Consider the following 18,028-nt stretch of genomic DNA (forward strand, 5'->3'; position numbering starts at 1 on the left):
GTCCAGAATATAAAATATAGCATTTCTAGTCATAATCACTTTTATTGCCAATAAAATGTACTTGCTGTGCTATTGCACAATGATAACAATATTGTGGATAGACATCAACAGAAAGGCAGACAGATAGGGAGCCACCAACAATCAGCTTGGGGCCTAATTAGCAATTAAATCAGAAGGGGTGAGCACTTGGTTCTCTCAGCGATGACCACAAGTCAAGAGATTTCCACCTTAGAGACTAAATGAGAAATAAATGAGGCGGCTGAAATTCCTCCAGAAACTCCAATGTGTAATGTCTCTTTGTAAGTTAAATTTATCCTATTGTTTACGCCTTTCCAAATGTAATAAACTGTACCCTGTACTGCTTAAATTTATCCTCACATATTTATAAATCTCCATCATTTTCTGTGCAATAAAAGGGTGTATACCCTGAGCAAACAGATTTAGCCAAAAAAACAACCAATAACCAATACAAGAAGTAAAGAGGGTCCTGCCCAAAATAACTTACTAACTGTTATACAGTCATAATAATGTTTACTCTCCCTAGGAGCAAATGTCGTTTCTATCCCTTTCTATGACTTCACTATTTAAAAGGTCCTTTTATCAAAGCAAGTAAATCATTTCAGAAAGAGATCTCCATGGAGGGTCAGAATGTAACCAAGATAACTGAGTTTCTCTTCACTGGGCTGGAGGCCAATCATTCACAGGTTCCATTTCTTTTCATACTGTTTGTGCTGGTTTATTTGATAACAGTTGTGGGGAACAGTGGCATGGTGGCTCTGGTCTGTAACACTCCTCATCTCCAGACTCCCATGTACTTCTTCCTTGCTTCTCTCTCCATGGTGGACCTCTGCTACTCCTCTGTTATTACTCCTAAAATGCTGGCTGACCTTGTTTGTATAATAAAATCTATCTCATTTATTGGCTGTGCTCTTCAGTTCTTCTTCTTTGCGGCCTTGGCTGTCATTGAAGCTCTTCTTCTCTCGTTCATGTCGTATGATCGATACGTGGCCATATGTCACCCCCTTCACTATAGCTCGATCATGACCAAGAACAAGTGTCTTTGGCTCATTCTTGTTTCTGTTTCTGTTGGATTCTCTCAGTCATCAGTACAGACCAAATGCATATTCAGCCTCAAGTTCTGCAGACTGAACCAGATAGACCATTTCTATTGTGATGTTCCTCCTCTGCTGAAGATCTCCTGCTCAGAAACATTTCATTGTGACATGGTGACAGTTTTCTTCATCTGCTGCTTTGGTGTTGGGTCAATGGTAAATATTCTTGTTTCCTACACGCTAATTGTTTCATCAATCCTACAGATGAAGTCTGCTACAAACAGAGGCCGGGCCTTTAGCACTTGCTCTTCTCACCTTACTTGTGTTTGTATCTTCTACTGCACCGTATTCTTCATATACCTGCGGCCTCCTTCCAGCAGTTTTGATAAACAAGACAAAGTGGCCTCTGTCTTCTACACAGTGATCATTCCAATGCTGAATCCTCTGATATATAGCCTGAGGAACCAAGAGGTGAAAAGGGTGTTATACAGACTCATCACACAATGCTTCTCCACAATCCTGTAAAAATATACCCTGACTCTTTTCTTTTCCTTTTTTTTTGTTTTATGGCACATGTATTATGTGCATGTAAATTATACTGTGATGTTATTAGAAACAAAAAAAAGAGGAAAAATTTAATAAAAATTGACAAAAAAATATACTTTGACTGTAGTGAGACTTGTGGTTTTGGTACAGTGTATGACATATTTATATTGTGGTCTTCTGCCTTCATTGTGCAACAGAAACATAAAGTATTTTCCAGGGCAAGTAGAGAAAACAGTTCAAAAGTTCTCTCATTATTAAAGTCCAGTATTAAAAGAAGACGTAGGTACAATAAATATTGTCCTTGTTCAGTCAATGAATCAAACACAATAAAGTATAAGATGGACATCAGACTTGTTCTCCTGAAGTTGGCTCCACAAATTAATGTGTTAAGTAGAAATTAGGTTGAATTGGTTGGCCATGTTGAAAATTATCTTTTTTTTTTTTTTTTTTACCCATTATGTATCATATTGAATAAAAGTCACTGGACCATGCAACATAATTAAGAATTAAGGATGCGCCGAATTTACTATTTTTAGATTCCGCTGAATCCTGAATTCTTTCTGAAAGATACTTGCAAATACTGAACCAAATCCAACCCCTAATTTGCTTATGGAAATTATGGAAAAAGAGGCGGGAATGAGACACGCACAATTAAAAAATGTTTTATTTCCTTATTTGTAAGTCATGTGATTTTTTTTGGATTCGAATTCAGTTTGGCTAGGCACTTGGATCCAGAGTCCTGCGCTGGACTATTTTCTTATACCTGTTACCTCATCATCCCTCAATATTTATCCACTGATCCACTACCGAGCCGACCAACAATAGGCCAACTAACCTATCGACCCAAGGACACCCAAACCCACAGGAGAGAGTGGAGGGATCAAGCCTGCACCTTTGTTGGGCACCCAGCCTGGTTACCCGCGGACTGCCCATGGGGGACTTTTTGCCCAAAACCTGACCACTTTGCGGATATTCTGCGGGTGCCCAACCCGGTGCAGGCCGAATCAGAATCCTACTGAAAAAGGTTGAATCCCGAACCGAATCATGGATTTGGTACATACAGTAGTTAGAGAGAGTATTAATTGTGTGAGTGTCTATGTGATGGCTAAAGTCTGATTCTTAAGCCTTGTCTATGCTGGGAGTTATTGTTACCATCCAAAAGAGACTGCTTTGTGGGAATAAGCCCCTTATATCTGTGTAATTGTAGTAGACCATTAATGGTCAAATATAATCTCACGTTACTTCTTTGTAGGAAGATTTTCAATAAGGAAAGGAACACACAAAGGAGTGAAATGCATTAAATGAAAACGCACCTTCACATAATTAGGTTATTAATGGATCATTTGCCCAGAGGAGCTCGAGTTCCAACATCACCAGGATCCACAGAGATTTCCCTTGTTCTCATGTTACTGATAAAAAGCGATGAAACGTCTTCTCTCTGATCATATTCAGCTCTGTCCTCCGATCACTTCCACTCTTTACAGTATCATCTCTAAAGCCTAAACCCAGGTATGTACACACCACACGATACACAACACAATACACAACTGAACATCATTATTGGGTTGCTACCATACTGGGTAACACAGAGATTAATGTTTGGCTTGATTTAGATTAAAGACACATGGATACTATAGTCCCAGCTCAAGAGACCTGCTATGTGACCTGGGGGAACTTGCTATGGCTCCATATCCCTCATATTTCATTGTTGTTCCTCATACTCTTTCCACCTCTTCTCAACTCTGTCCCCTTTTTTTATCTGTCTTTGTAGTAACATTTTATTCACGAGTTCTTATATATTGGCATTTCAACTGGCGTGTCTATCTTGTCAAAATGCCCTGTTTTGTAAAAGAAAATGTGAAAAAAAGGAACATACTGTATCTGAAAATCAAGCAAAGGCGATTGCCAGTCGTTATTGTGTAATAAACAAGTTTTTCAGGAGATGGTGAACGCAAACACAGTGAGGAATTGGGATTAGGTTGGACAATGGGCAAAATGCTATTGTATTTTCTGCATTAGAATAATTAATTTGTTAATTAAGAGGGCCATTGACTCAAAGATATAATGATACAAATAGAAGGCTTGTACGCTTTTCAGACCATGTGGATAATCCAGACATTTTTGGTACCATGGCAGTTGGTTGTTTAGTTGATCAGACAGGTTAGAAGATTTGTCGGCTAATGATAATATCTCTGTATGTATTGCCTATCTGACGTTATCAGCGAGCAACTGTCACTTCTATTTGTCAGACATAACTTTCCTACAATTGCTGTCATGGCCAGAACATCGTCTGATTTGTTCTTTTACTACTTTATTAATCTGAATGGTTAGTGGCAGGTCGGAAGATTGCGCAATATGCTCATACGTTGGATAGAAGGGTTAGATTTGCACGTCTATGGCCAGCTTTAGCTTTTTTTTTAATAAAAATTTAGCGGAAACAAAATTGCAACCCTAAGGGTGGAGCTCCATGAGCAGTTTTCATCGGATCGACGCACGCCAAGAAAAACGCACGCGACAAGTCGAATGGAGTCGCATGTGTGAAGATATAATTGGACTGAATGAAACGTCGCAAGTAAAAATTACATCTAATGCGACACGACTGTTAGATGTGGACGCAAAAAGCAGCGTTTTCATCCGACAGTCGGACTGTCTAGTTGTAACCTGCGACTTTTCATCCAGTCCAATTATATCTTCACACGTGCGACACCATCCGACTTGTCGCGTGCATTTTTTTGACGGGCGACGATACGACGAAAAACGCTCGTGGAGTTCTACCAAAAAACTAAGATGCACCATTTCCGACTCCCTGATGTTTTTAAATGTTGACGTTCAACAACTGAATGTGATCTATCGCTGATTTTCATGGGCTCTCTATAAAGAAAATGCTACAAAATCGATTCGACGAGTGTTTCATTGAAATTTTTGGAAGAAACTGTACAAACAAAAGACTAAATATATAGAAGGGTCACTTTCATGTGTTCATGAGAACGGATTTTGATTGATTTGGTTTTACAAAAAGAAAGAAAAGATCAATGAAATGCTTCCATATACTAATACTCACAGAATCATCATTATGTAATGGGAATTAACTGGACCCAATGAGTACAAAGTCAAATATGGTAGAGCCATAGAAATAAAGGGGGCTGCGGAATGAAGTGGCTGCCAGTAGAGCTGAGAATAGTAGAACGTTGCTTGTGATCCTCTTACTCCAAGAGTTGATATGTATTCAAAATGAAATATAAACCTCTTGAAAGTTACATAAAGAAAAAAAAGACCAACGTTCATCAAGTTCAACCTCTTCAAACGAAACCCAGCGCACAAACCTACACTCTCACACCGACCCTCACATAAACTATATAAATCCATATGTATACTAAGTGTAGTATAAATCCATATGTATACTAAGTGTAGTATCAAAGTATCACTATTGCCTTGAATGTTCTTTCACTATCTTTCTATAATGTCCTCTTGTGTAGTTATTAAGAGTAATCATGTGTCTTTTTTCCAGAGAAAACAACCCCAACATTGACAGTCTCCCCTCAAAATTTAAATATTCCATTTAACTAGTTTAGTTGCACCCTCTCCAGATCTTTCCATACAACTCCGGAGATTTCCACCTGAAGACTATCCGCAGGAGAGGAATAAATGGGGCAGTGAAAATCCGGCCATTTAATGTCTCGAGTCCTCACATTTCCAGGACAACAACTCCAATGTGTATCATGTCTCTCTAAGTGAAACTTGCCTTATTGTTTACCTGTCTCCAAATGTAATAGTCAGCTGTATACATTGTACACACAAAACCAAAAGAAGGTCCTGCTCCAAAGAGCTTACTAATTAATACACAGTCATGATTAGATTTACTCTCCATGGGATCAAATGTCGTTTGTGTCACTTTCTGTGGCTCTGTTCTTAAAGGTCCCTTCATCAGAGCTATTAAATCATTTCAGAAAGAGATCTCCATGGAGGGTCAGAATGTAACCAAGATAACTGAGTTTCTATTCACTGGGCTGGAGGCCAATCATTCACAGGTTCCATTTCTTTTCATACTGTTTGTGCTGGTTTATTTGATAACAGTTGTGGGGAACAGTGGCATGGTGGCTCTGGTCTGTAACACTCCTCATCTCCAGACTCCCATGTACTTCTTCCTTGCTTCTCTCTCCATGGTGGACCTCTGCTACTCCTCTGTTATTACTCCTAAAATGCTGGCTGACCTTGTTTGTATAATAAAATCTATCTCATTCATTGGCTGTGCTCTTCAGTTCTTCTTCTTTGCGGCCTTGGCTACAATCGAGTGTCTTCTTCTCTCGTTCATGTCGTATGATCGATACGTGGCCATATGTCACCCCCTTCACTACAGCTCGATCATGACCAAGAACAAGTGTCTTTGGCTCATTCTTGTTTCTGTTTCTGTTGGATTCTCTCAGTCATCAGTACAGACCAAATGCATATTCAGCCTCCAGTTCTGCAGACTGAACCAGATAGACCATTTCTATTGTGATGTTCCTCCTCTCCGGAAGATCTCCTGCTCAGAAACCTTTCATTGTGACATGGTGACGGTATTTTGTGTCTGCTGCTTTGGTGTTGGGTCAATGGTAAATATTCTTGTTTCCTACACGCTAATTGTTTCATCAATCCTACAGATGAAGTCTGCTACAAACAGAGGCCGGGCCTTTAGCACCTGTTCTTCTCACCTTACTTGTGTTTGTATCTTCTACTGCACCGTATTCTTCATATACCTGCGGCCTCCTTCCAGCAGTTTTGATAAACAAGACAAAGTGGCCTCTGTCTTCTACACAGTGATCATTCCAATGCTTAATCCTCTGATATATAGCCTGAGGAACCAAGAGGTGAAAAGGGTGTTATACAGACTCATCACACAATGCTTCTCCACAATCCTGTAAAAATATTCTCTGACTGTAGTAAGTATGTCTTCTGGGCTTGGCACAGTATATGATAGTCATATTGTGATCACAATTAATAAAACAGTTCCTTTGTAATCAATATACACTTATATAAGTTCATTATTCCTATATGACTACGATAGCACTAAGCACTTTGTAAGTTATCACAATTAGACCTCAATCAATTTTAGTAAAAACGTGTGGGGTTTTACTGCTTCTCTCATTTTGACAGTCATATTGTGGTCATCTGCCTTCACGGTGCAACAAAAATGATGTAGGTTTTTTTAGGGCATATAGATTCAGGGCCGGCCTTAGGCCTATTGGACCAATTGGGCCCAATAGGGCCCCGCACCTCTGGGGGCCCCGCACCAGAGGGCAGCACAGATAGTATATGCACATGATGCTGCCTGGCCTGCCCCCAAATCCATAGGTCCAGCTCATCCCCAAATCCATAGGTCCAGCCCACCCCCAACTCTGATAAGCCAGCCTATGCCCCAACTCCATAGGCCCAGCTTTCCTCCAACTTTGATAGGCCCTGCCTGCCCCCAATCCAACCAAGCCTGCTCCCAAGCTGAATCGGCCCAGCCTGCCCCAAACTAATTGGCCCAGTCCACTCTCCTATTTCCTCCCTCTCTCTCTTACCCTGTGTGCCCCTATTATGTGCCCCTATTTCATTCCTCTCACTCTCTTTCCTTGTCTGCCCCTTTCCTTTCTATTTTGTGCCTGTATGCCCTTATTTTCCTAAATACTTGGTGTGTCAGTAGCCAGCAACACTTTGTCTAGGGGCCCCGCCAACATGGTCCCAATTGGGCCCCACATTTGATAGGACCAGCCCTGTATAGATTATATGGGCAAGAGATGATTCTCTTTTAATCCCAAACAGCCTCTAGAGTGGTCAAAACAGTCCAAATGTTCCCAATATGAAAAGATTATATAAATGCAAAAAAACACTGGTCAAAAATGTAAACACAACGTAGTGTTAGACAGACATCAGACTCACACTACTGAAATGAATCGGTTAGTTACAAATTACATTTAATTAGAAATTAAATGAAAATTACTGTAGAGAATCGGACAATCTTTGCAGATGCCCAGAACATACAGAAGGGCAAGTCTTAAGATGTCTGGTGATGCCACTTGTTTCTCTGAAGGTGAGAAGAACACACTAACAATTGCTCAGCACTTCTTACTATTTGACAACATAAAACGTTGCTCTGTACGTCGTTCTGCTTAGGGGTCAGGCATTTCCGGAAGACTCAAGAAGATTAGAGGAATATCTAGGAGAGCAATCAAACGTTCACGCTAAATGTCACATTTTGATCTACAGCCACTTATTTTGTGTCACCATAGTGAGGGTGGTCAGAGTTGTGTAGCCTTTATTTCTAGCAGCCAAGTTAAGGATGGATGCTAGAGGTGGAAGATGAGAAGATATTGGAATACTAAGACCCAGTGGAAATCTACTTCTATATATATTTATATATATTTCTGACTATGACACAGGGACTCTGGTGATGCTTATCTTCTCCTTAATCATGCTACCGTATCATGCTTTGTATGACTAGTAGGATCTAGAGTAAAAAGCAGCAGAAGCTGCCAATGCACCAACCTCTGAGTTATGGATTCTGGCTGCACAGTAGAATTTCCAGTTTCAGCTTAATATTTTATATGTACCTAAGTCAGAGGGCCTGCAGGCATCTTCCCAAAAGTTTTCATGCCTTATTTTGAGGCCAGCCAATAAAATTCACTAGGGGCCAAACAAGCAATGGAATCATCTGTTTCCTTCATGATGCAGATGGTTGCCTCAATGATGACCACAGATGAGGAGATGGCCACCTGAAGACTATGAGAAAGAATGAGCAGGACAGGAATAATTGATATGGCTAAAATTACACCATTACATTTCTTGAGTCCTGGCATGGTAGGGAAGTCCATGACCTCAATGTCCTTATGGTAAACCTTCTACAATAATGGTAAAATCCGTTCTCTGTTTTCAGTAAAAAACCACCAATGCTGCCCAGAGGAAGAGAAGTTTAAGATAATTATTACTGAACATTTTTAAATGTATTTTCTATTTTCCAATGTGTAATGTCTCTCTGTGAGTAAATACTCCTTGCCTTGTTGTTTGACCCTTTTGAAAATTAATTAGAAGCCAATCATACATGGGTTACTTTTCTTTTCATATTTTGTTACTTGTTTAGTTGATAAGAATAGTGGGGGACAGCAGCATGGTGGCTCTGGTCTGTAACACTTCTCATCTCCAGACTCCCATGTACTTCTTCCTTGCTTCTCTCTCCATGGTGGACCTCTGCTACTCCTGTTATTACTCATTAAATGCTGACTGACCTTGTTTGTATAATAAAATCTATCTCATTCATTGGCTGTGCTCTTCAGTTCTTCTTCTTTGCGGCCTTGGCTGTCATTGAAGCTCTTCTTCTCTCGTTCATGTCGTATGATCGATACGTGGCCATATGTCACCCCCTTCACTATAGCTCGATCATGACCAAGAACAAGTGTCTTTGGCTCATTCTTGTTTCTGTTTCTGTTGGATTCTCTCAGTCATCAGTACAGACCAAATGCATATTCAGCCTCCAGTTCTGCAGACTGAACCAGATAGACCATTTCTATTGTTAGGGGGAGATTTGGGGTGAGTGCTTATTTGTACCCTGGGTACCCCTGGAACTATAGCAGGGTGACACCCCAATGTTTCTATATATCTGTAACCTTGTTATGAGCTAAGGGGGCCCAGTCTGAAGGTCAGTTAGGGGGAGATTTGGGGTGAGTGCTTATTTGTACCCTGGGTACCCCTGGAACTATAGCAGGGTGACACCCCAATGTTTCTATATATCTGTAACCTTGTTATGAGCTAAGGGGGCCCAGTCTGAAGGTCAGTTAGGGGGAGATTTGGGGTGAGTGCTTATTTGTACCCTGGGTACCCCTGGAACTATAGCAGGGTGACACCCCAATGTTTCTATATATCTGTAACCTTGTTATGAGCTAAGGGGGCCCAGTCTGAAGGTCAGTTAGGGGGAGATTTGGGGTGAGTGTTTATTTGTGCCCTGGGTACCCCTGGAACTATAGCAGGGTGACACCCCAATGTTTCTTTATATCTGTAACCTTGTTATGAGCTAAGGGGGCCCAGTCTGAAGGTCAGTTAGGGGGAGATTTGGGGTGAGTGTTTATTTGTGCCCTGGGTACCCTGGAACTATAGCAGGGTGACACCCCAATGTTTCTATATATGTGTAACCTTGTTATGAGCTAAGGGGCCCAGTCTGAAGGTCAGTTAGGGGGAGATTTGGGTGAGTGCTTATTTGTACCCTGGGTACCCCTGGAACTATAGCAGGGTGACACCCCAATGTTTCTATATATCTGTAACCTTGTTATGAGCTAAGGGGCCCAGTCTGAAGGTCAGTTAGGGGGAGATTTGGGTGAGTGCTTATTTGTGCCCTGGGTACCCCTGGAACTATAGCAGGGTGACACCCCAATGTTTCTATATATCTGTAACCTTGTTATGAGCTAAGGGGGCCGAGTCTGAAGGTCAGTTAGGGGAGATTTGGGGTGAGTGTTTATTTGTACCCTGGGTACCCCTGGAACTATAGCAGGGTGACACCCCAATGTTTCTATATATGTGTAACCTTGTTATGAGCTAAGGGGGCCCAGTCTGAAGGTCAGTTAGGGGAGATTTGGGGTGAGTGTTTATTTGTACCCTGGGTACCCCTGGAACTATAGCAGGGTGACACCCCAATGTTTCTATATATGTGTAACCTTGTTATGAGCTAAGGGGGCCCAGTCTGAAGGTCAGTTAGGGGGAGATTGCAAGTGAAGGTTTCTATCTTGATCAGGAGAAAAAGATTAGGGGGCAGTAGATTGTTGGCTCCAGACAGACTATATGAAGCTCATCACGGGGGGAGGGGAGAGGGTCTAATAGAAATGCTGGAGCTGAGACAAAATCAAACTCTACAGGTTCTGATATTTCTCCCGGGAGTGAAAGGGAACCCCCATTACACAACTATAACACTTACACACTTCTACATACAAGTAACACACTCATATTTCAGTTTATTTGTAACATTTACATAAAAAGAAAAACACTAATTATTATTATTATTATTATTATTATTATTATACATATTTATAGTCCGTATAAGGGAAAAGCAGGAAGAGGCCCGAGCTCTGCGTCACACCGTCCACTTCAGGCACCTGAGAATGAAACACAGATAAGTCACCTGAGGTGCAGGGAGTGTTACAGATACACAGAGGTGCAGGGAGTGTTACTGATACACAGAGGTGGAGGTAATGTTTCAGAGGTGCAGGGAGTGTTACAGAGGTGCAGGGAGTGTTACAGAGGTGCAGATAGTGTTACAGATACACAGAGGTGCAGGGAGTGTTACAGAGGTGCAGGGAGTGTTACAGAGGTGCAGGGAGTGTTACAGAGGTGCAGGGAGTGTTACAGATACACAGAGGTGCAGGGAGTTCTGTGCTGCATTTGCTCACAATGGAAATATCAGTTAAGAAGAAATGATAATGTCACATGGGTCTCTGACCCCTCCTGGATGAAGAACTATGGAAAAGACTGATGTGATTGGCTGCTATTAGGGTGCTACTGTCCCCCCATGCTAAGGTCAGTGCCCCCCTCACCGGGTCTCTTGGTGGGTCACTAAACATCGCACGCAGCAGTATCGGGCGCCACACGACACGCAGGAATAATTGGAGGGGAAGCCGCAAACACTGCAGAAATGTCGCTGGGGGAAAGTGGAGGCAGAAGCGCAGGCCGTCAGGTAATTGGGTCCCTCGCAGGAACTTAAATTCTGGTGAATAAAGAGAAAAGACGTCAGGTTCTTCTCTCTGTACCAAAAACAAACACAGGGGGCGCAGTACTCACCTGCTCCTCTAATAGCGCCTGGAAGTTTTTACGAAACCTCTGCTTAAAGTGATCCCCGCGAGTTTTCTTCTTCTTCTTTCCTAAAAATATACATTTTCTTAAGTGTTGTAACAGAACATTCTGTCCTAGTGATCCCCATTGTAAGCAGCAGTCCTGTCCTGCTTTATGGCAGCTGAGATTCTAGCTATCTGTATAACAGAACATTCTGTCCCAGTGGCTGCACAGTCCTATCTGAACCCCATTGTAAGCAGTAGTCCTGTCCTGCTTTATGGCAGCTGAGATTCTAGCTATCTGTATAACAGAACATTCTGTCCCAGTGGCTGCACAGATCCTATCTGATCCCCATTGTAAGCAGCAGTCCTGTCCTGCTTTATGGCAGCTGAGATTCTAGCTATCTGTATAACAGAACATTCTGTCCCAGTGGCTGCACAGATCCTATCTGATCCCCATTGTAAGCAGCAGTCCTGTCCTGCTTTATGGCAGCTGAGATTCTATCTGTATAACAGAACATTCTGTCCCAGTGGCTGCACAGCCCTGTCCTGCTTTATGGCAGCTGAGATTCTAGCTATCTGTATAACAGAACATTCTGTCCCAGTGGCTGCACAGATCCTATCTGATCCCCATTGTAAGCAGCAGTCCTGTCCTGCTTTATGGCAGCTGAGATTCTAGCTATCTGTATAACAGAACATTCTGTCCCAGTGGCTGCACAGATCCTATCTGATCCCCATTGTAAGCAGCAGTCCTGTCCTGCTTTATGGCAGCTGAGATTCTAGCTATCTGTATAACAGAACATTCTGTCCCAGTGGCTGCACAGATCCTATCTGATCCCCATTGTAAGCAGCAGTCCTGTCCTGCTTTATGGCAGCTGAGATTCTAGCTATCTGTATAACAGAACATTCTGTCCCAGTGGCTGCACAGATCCTATCTGATCCCCATTGTAAGCAGCAGTCCTGTCCTGCTTTATGGCAGCTGAGATTCTAGCTATCTGTATAACAGAACATTCTGTCCCAGTGGCTGCACAGATCCTATCTGATCCCCATTGTAAGCAGCAGTCCTGTCCTGCTTTATGGCAGCTGAGATTCTAGCTATCTGTATAACAGAACATTCTGTCCCAGTGGCTGCACAGATCCTATCTGATCCCCATTGTAAGCAGCAGTCCTGTCCTGCTTTATGGCAGCTGAGATTCTAGCTATCTGTATAACAGAACATTCTGTCCCAGTGGCTGCACAGATCCTATCTGATCCCCATTGTAAGCAGCAGTCCTGTCCTGCTTTATGGCAGCTGAGATTCTATCTGTATAACAGAACATTCTGTCCCAGTGGCTGCACAGATCCTATCTGATCCCCATTGTAAGCAGCAGTCCTGTCCTGCTTTATGGCAGCTGAGATTCTATCTGTATAACAGAACATTCTGTCCCAGTGGCTGCACAGATCCTATCTGATCCCCATTGTAAGCAGCAGTCCTGTCCTGCTTTATGGCAGCTGAGATTCTAGCTATCTGTATAACAGAACATTCTGTCCCAGTGGCAGAGGGTTTCAGCCAATCACAGACAGAGCTGCAGATAAACAAACCGGTTTCCGTTTCATCATCAAACTGGGGCAGGCGCTTGAGTTGGGGCAGATTCGCATGAGGATCATCCTGGAAATTATCTTTCTCCAAAGCCTCGAGCTGACGGTTCAGGCGCCTCTTGCGAGTGGCACAATCCAATACCCGCCTCTGGTTGGGGTCATTAGACCGGACTGGGGGCAACGGGATGAAAAGAGAGGAAGAATTAAAGGGATTGTTCACCTTTAAACTAAATGTCAGTATGATGTAGAGAGGGATATTCTGAGACAATTTGCAATTGGTTTTCATTTTTTATTATTTGTGGTTTTTGACTTATTTAGCTTTTTATTCAGCAGCTCTCCAGTTTGTAATTTCAGCAATCTGGTTGTTAGGGTCCAAATTCCCCTAGCAACGACGCACTGATGTGAATAAGAGACTGGAATATGAATAGGAGAGGCCTGAATAGAAAGATGAGGAATAAAAAGTAACAATAACAATAAATTTGTAGCCTTACAGAGCGTTTGTTTTTAGATAGGGTCAGTGACCCCCATTTGAAAGCTGCAAAGAGTCATAAATGAATAAAAAACGATAAGAATAAATAATGAAGACCAATTGAAACGTTGCTGAGAATTAGCCATTGAATAACATAGTAACAGAAGATGGGTCAGGGGAGGAGGGGTCTCTGTATAATGATGTGATTAGAGTGCAAGCTTTGCGGGCAGCCCCGGTATTTTCCCTCCCCCCATACACACAGTGAGTGTCAGCACCCTGTATAAACTACACAACACACACAATATACACACAACACACACAATATACACACACAACACACACGGACACATTGAGTGATCCCCCCTTCCCCCGGGCACATTGGTTTCTCCCAACACGCACCGTTCACTTTCTTCTCCAGCATTCGGCCGCTCTCACTCAGTTACACCGCTACGCTGTTGCGCATGCGCGGATGAAAATAATGGTTTTATTCCGGAAGTTAAGATTTCACACGCGCGCACATTTTAGCGGTGGGCGGAAGTCTCCCTTGTTGGTTGGCAGCAGCGGTATTACAGCGCATGCGCCCACTAATGTTCCGATTCCATAATATCGGCGTTCGGGGGCAGATCGCAATTATTCCTCCTCATACTGTGACATTGTTCTGTACTAATGGAAAGCTTTTTGCAACGCCTTTAGCCGGAGCGGCCGCTAGATGTCAGTAGCGCTAGTCACAGGCGAGTCTATGGCGCCATTACCCAGTGCGGCCGCTAGATGGCAGCTCCATATGAAACAGGTGAATGTGCAGCAGCTGCAGTTACTGAGAGCGACCAGCAGACGTCGCAGTTCCAATGTGTTGAGAGAATCTGAGAGCGCAAAGTGAATTGTTATTGTTGTAAATCAGATCCCCAAGCTGTTGGCCTCAGAGCAGGGGCTTATTATTCAATTCCAGGTTTGAAAATAATTTAGTTGAATAAAAACCAGAAGTCCTGCCAATCAGATCCTCCTATAGGCTGTGAGTCCACATTGGGGCCACCAATAGCCAATCAGAGCCCAGGAACATGTCTGAGGCTTGTGCTGCTCCCCAAATCTTCTACATCTCAATGTTCCTCACGGGAAGAAAAGATCGGGGACCCCCTGTAGTAATGGATTGAGCTGATTGAGCGCCAACATATTCCACAGCGCTGTACAATGGCCACTGACGATACTCATTTATCTGCTCAACTGACCAGCACCAGAGCCACAGACAGTCCTGCCCAAAGAGCTCACACTTTAATCAGTAGCTGAGCCCTCCCTGCTTGTGGTCCTGCCCAAAGAGCTCACACTCTGATCAGTAGCTGAGCCCTCCCTGCTTGTGGTCCTGCCCAAAGAGCTCGCACTCTAATCAGTAGCTGAGCCCTCCCTGCTTGTGGTCCTGCCCAAAGAGCTTGCACTCTAATCCGTAGCTGAGCCCTCCCTGCTTGTAGTCCTGCCCAAAGAGCTCGCACTCTAATCAGTATCTGAGCTCTCCCTGCTTGTGGTCCTGCCCAAAGAGCTCACACTCTAATCAGTAGCTGAGCCCTCCCTGCTTGTGGTCCTGCCCAAAGAGCTCGCACTCTAATCAGTAGCTGAGCCCTCCCAGCTTGTGGTCCTACCCAAAGAGCTCACACTCTAATCAGTAGCTGAGCCCTCCCTGCTTGTGGTCCTGCCCAAAGAGCTGACACTCTAATCAGTAGCTGAGCCCTCCCTGCTTGTGGTCCTGCCCAAAGAGCGGACACTCTAATCAGTAGCTGAGCCCTCCCTGCTTGTGGTCCTGCCCAAAGAGCTCACACTCTAATCAGTAGCTGAGCCCTCCCTGCTTGTGGTCCTGCCCAAAGAGCTCGCACTCTAATCAGTAGCTGAGCCCTCCCTGCTTGTGGTCCTGCCCAAAGAGCTGACACTCTAATCAGTAGCTGAGCCCTCCCTGCTTGTGGTCCTGCCCAAAGACCTCGCACTCTAATCAGTAGCTGAGCCCTCCCTGCTTGTGGTCCTGCCCAAAGAGCTCACACTCTAATCAGTAGCTGAGCCCTCCCTGCTTGTGGTCCTGCCCAAAGAGCTGACACTCTAATCAGTAGCTGAGCCCTCCCTGCTTGTGGTCCTGCCCAAAGACCTCGCACTCTAATCAGTAGCTGAGCCCTCCCTGCTTGTGGTCCTGCCCAAAGAGCTGACACTCTAATCAGTAGCTGAGCCCTCCCTGCTTGTGGTCCTGCCCAAAGAGCTCACACTCTAATCAGTAGCTGAGCCCTCCCTGCTTGTGGTCCTGCCCAAAGAGCTCACACTCTAATCAGTAGCTGAGCCCTCCCTGCTTATGGTCCTGCCCAAAGAGCTTGCACTCTAATCAGTAGCTGAGCCCTCCCTGCTTATGGTCCTGCCCAAAGAGCTCGCCTCTAATCAGTAGCTGAGCCCTCCCTGCTTGTGGTCCTGCCCAAAGAGCTGACACTCTAATCAGTAGCTGAGCCCTCCCTGCTTGTGGTCCTGCCCAAAGACCTCGCACTCTAATCAGTAGCTGAGCCCTCCCTGCTTGTGGTCCTGCCCAAAGAGCTGACACTCTAATCAGTAGCTGAGCCCTCCCTGCTTGTGGTCCTGCCCAAAGACCTCGCACTCTAATCAGTAGCTGAGCCCTCCCTGCTTGTGGTCCTGCCCAAAGAGCTCGCACTCTAATCAGTAGCTGAGCCCTCCCTGCTTGTGGTCCTGCCCAAAGAGCTCGCACTCTAATCAGTAGCTGAGCCCTCCCTGCTTGTGGTCCTGCCCAAAGAGCTCACACTCTAATCAGTAGCTGAGCCCTCCCTGCTTGTGGTCCTGCCCAAAGAGCTCACACTCTAATCAGTAGCTGAGCCCTCCCTGCTTGTGGTCCTGCCCAAAGAGCTCGCACTCTAATCAGTAGCTGAGCCCTCCCTGCTTGTGGGTGTCAGACTGAGCTCTGGTAACTCACACCCATCGCGGAGTCTTTGGGCCCAGAGAGAAGACTGAGGTGAAGCAACATGGCAGCTCCAGTTCAGCACAAACCAGGGAATGTGGGACCCGGGGGGGGGGCAGGGAAGAAGCTGATACTTTGTATAAAGAGGATTTTGGGGTGTGGGGGGGTCTCTCGTTCCTTTTATCCCCCCCCCCAGTAATGTCGTTGTTTAACGGCCCTGAAGGCTAAAATATTGCGTCTTTCCGGTTTTTGCGAATTCGCATTGTGAGTCAATTTTCGCACATGAGACGGGTGTTTATGTGAGTCCCCCCCCCTGTTTCCTGTGCGAGAAAATAGCGTCGACAGTCACTTCAATTCGCAATTTGTGAGAATATTTTCTCCACCACTAAAGCTCTGGCGTAATTTAAACGCACAGTGCGCAAATAAACATTCGGAATTTGCAATTTCCCCTTCATTTATAAAGCGTAATAGACAGTCGCAACGTGAAATCTAATTCTGTTCTCTCTGGAGTCACATTCCTATTCCTCTGGCTCCACCTCTTCTTATACTTTTATATATTCAGGGAGCCGAGGGTTAAACAGAACATGAAATATTTCTTTTGTTTTTATTCTGAAATATCAGGAGAAAAGTCACAACAACAACAACTGACCAGCAGGCGGCGCTGCTCTAACTCCATTTATATTAACAGCACATTATCCCTTACTACTATAGTTTCTATAAAAATGTGTAGCCATGGGGGCAGCCATTCAAGCACAGGATACACAGTAGATAACAGATAAGTACTACTATAGTTTATATAAACAAGCTGCTGTGTAGCCATGGGGGCAGCCATTCAAGCACAGGATACACAGTAGATAACAGATAAGTACTACTATAGTTTATATAAACAAGCTGCTGTGTAGCCATGGGGCAGCCATTCAAGCACAGGATACACAGTAGATAACAGATAAGTACTACTATAGTTTATATAAACAAGCCGCTGTGTAGCCATGGGGCAGCCATTCAAGCACAGGATACACAGTAGATAACAGATAAGTACTACTATAGTTATATAAACAAGCTGCTGTGTAGCCATGGGGGCAGCCATTCAAGCACAGGATACACAGTAGATAACAGATAAGTACTACTATAGTTTATATAAACAAGCTGCTGTGTAACCATGGGGGCAGCCATTCAAGCACAGGATACACAGTAGATAACAGATAAGTACTACTATAGTTTATATAAACAGTAGGGGAGAGGGTCTGTGTCTGTAAGTGGGAACAGTCCCAAGTCTGTGTCTTCAACTTCCCCCAGCGACCCCCCAACATCTGCCAGACCCTCATATGTATTCATATGAGGGTCTGGCAGATGTTGGGGGGTCGCTGGGGGAAGTTGAAGACACAGACTTGGGACTGTTCCCACTTACAAGTCACACAGTTTATCGCCATTACCTGTATACAGCCCATCGCCTCTCCTGATTGGACGAGTGCTGGAGAAGAGCCGCATTTATTGGTTGTCTGTTCCAGTCTTCGCATTCTGATTGGCGGTTCTTAGTAGGCGGAGAAAGGAAGTTAGCGGCATTCCATTGGCGCTCACTGACTGTCTTTCGGGAAAGTAACGGGATGCTTGTGACGCTCATTGGCTGCCTGGAGTTTTAACTCGTCCTCTAATTGGTTATGTTAGTGTGAGTGGGCGGCTTCTA

The 18,028-nt window shown here is 44.1% G+C and overlaps 3 protein-coding genes across 4 annotated transcripts; 2 read left to right on the forward strand and 1 right to left on the reverse strand.

The window, feature by feature from the left end:
• Nucleotides 1-635: 635 nt before the first annotated feature.
• LOC108703436 (olfactory receptor 1444) lies at nt 636-1,577 on the forward strand. The gene has a single exon (XM_018239565.2). It carries the CDS (start codon nt 636-638, stop codon nt 1,575-1,577), a length of 942 nt encoding a protein of 313 aa, XP_018095054.1.
• A 3,980-nt stretch (nt 1,578-5,557) lies between these two features.
• Nucleotides 5,558-6,499, forward strand: LOC121402059 (olfactory receptor 1444-like). The gene has a single exon (XM_041587793.1). The coding sequence runs from the start codon at nt 5,558-5,560 to the stop codon at nt 6,497-6,499; it is 942 nt and encodes a 313-aa protein (XP_041443727.1).
• A 4,036-nt stretch (nt 6,500-10,535) lies between these two features.
• znhit1.S (zinc finger, HIT-type containing 1 S homeolog) lies at nt 10,536-17,982 on the reverse strand. Of its 2 annotated transcripts, none has more exons than XM_041588981.1 (5): nt 17,778-17,982; nt 12,950-13,117; nt 11,379-11,458; nt 11,135-11,304; nt 10,536-10,696 (listed from the first exon to the last, which is right to left on the reverse strand). In XM_041588981.1, the coding sequence occupies exons 1-5, from the start codon at nt 17,830-17,832 to the stop codon at nt 10,675-10,677; spliced, it is 495 nt and encodes a 164-aa protein (XP_041444915.1). In that variant the 5' UTR covers nt 17,833-17,982; the 3' UTR covers nt 10,536-10,674. The 2 variants fall into 2 exon arrangements, with proteins under 2 accessions (XP_041444915.1, XP_018095231.1); XM_018239742.2 differs by lacking the exon at nt 17,778-17,982 and adding an exon at nt 13,815-13,933.
• Nucleotides 17,983-18,028: the final 46 nt, after the last annotated feature.

The sequence above is a fragment of the Xenopus laevis genome, chromosome 3S, assembly GCF_017654675.1.
Source record: "Xenopus laevis strain J_2021 chromosome 3S, Xenopus_laevis_v10.1, whole genome shotgun sequence".
Classification (NCBI taxonomy): Eukaryota; Metazoa; Chordata; class Amphibia; order Anura; family Pipidae; genus Xenopus; species Xenopus laevis.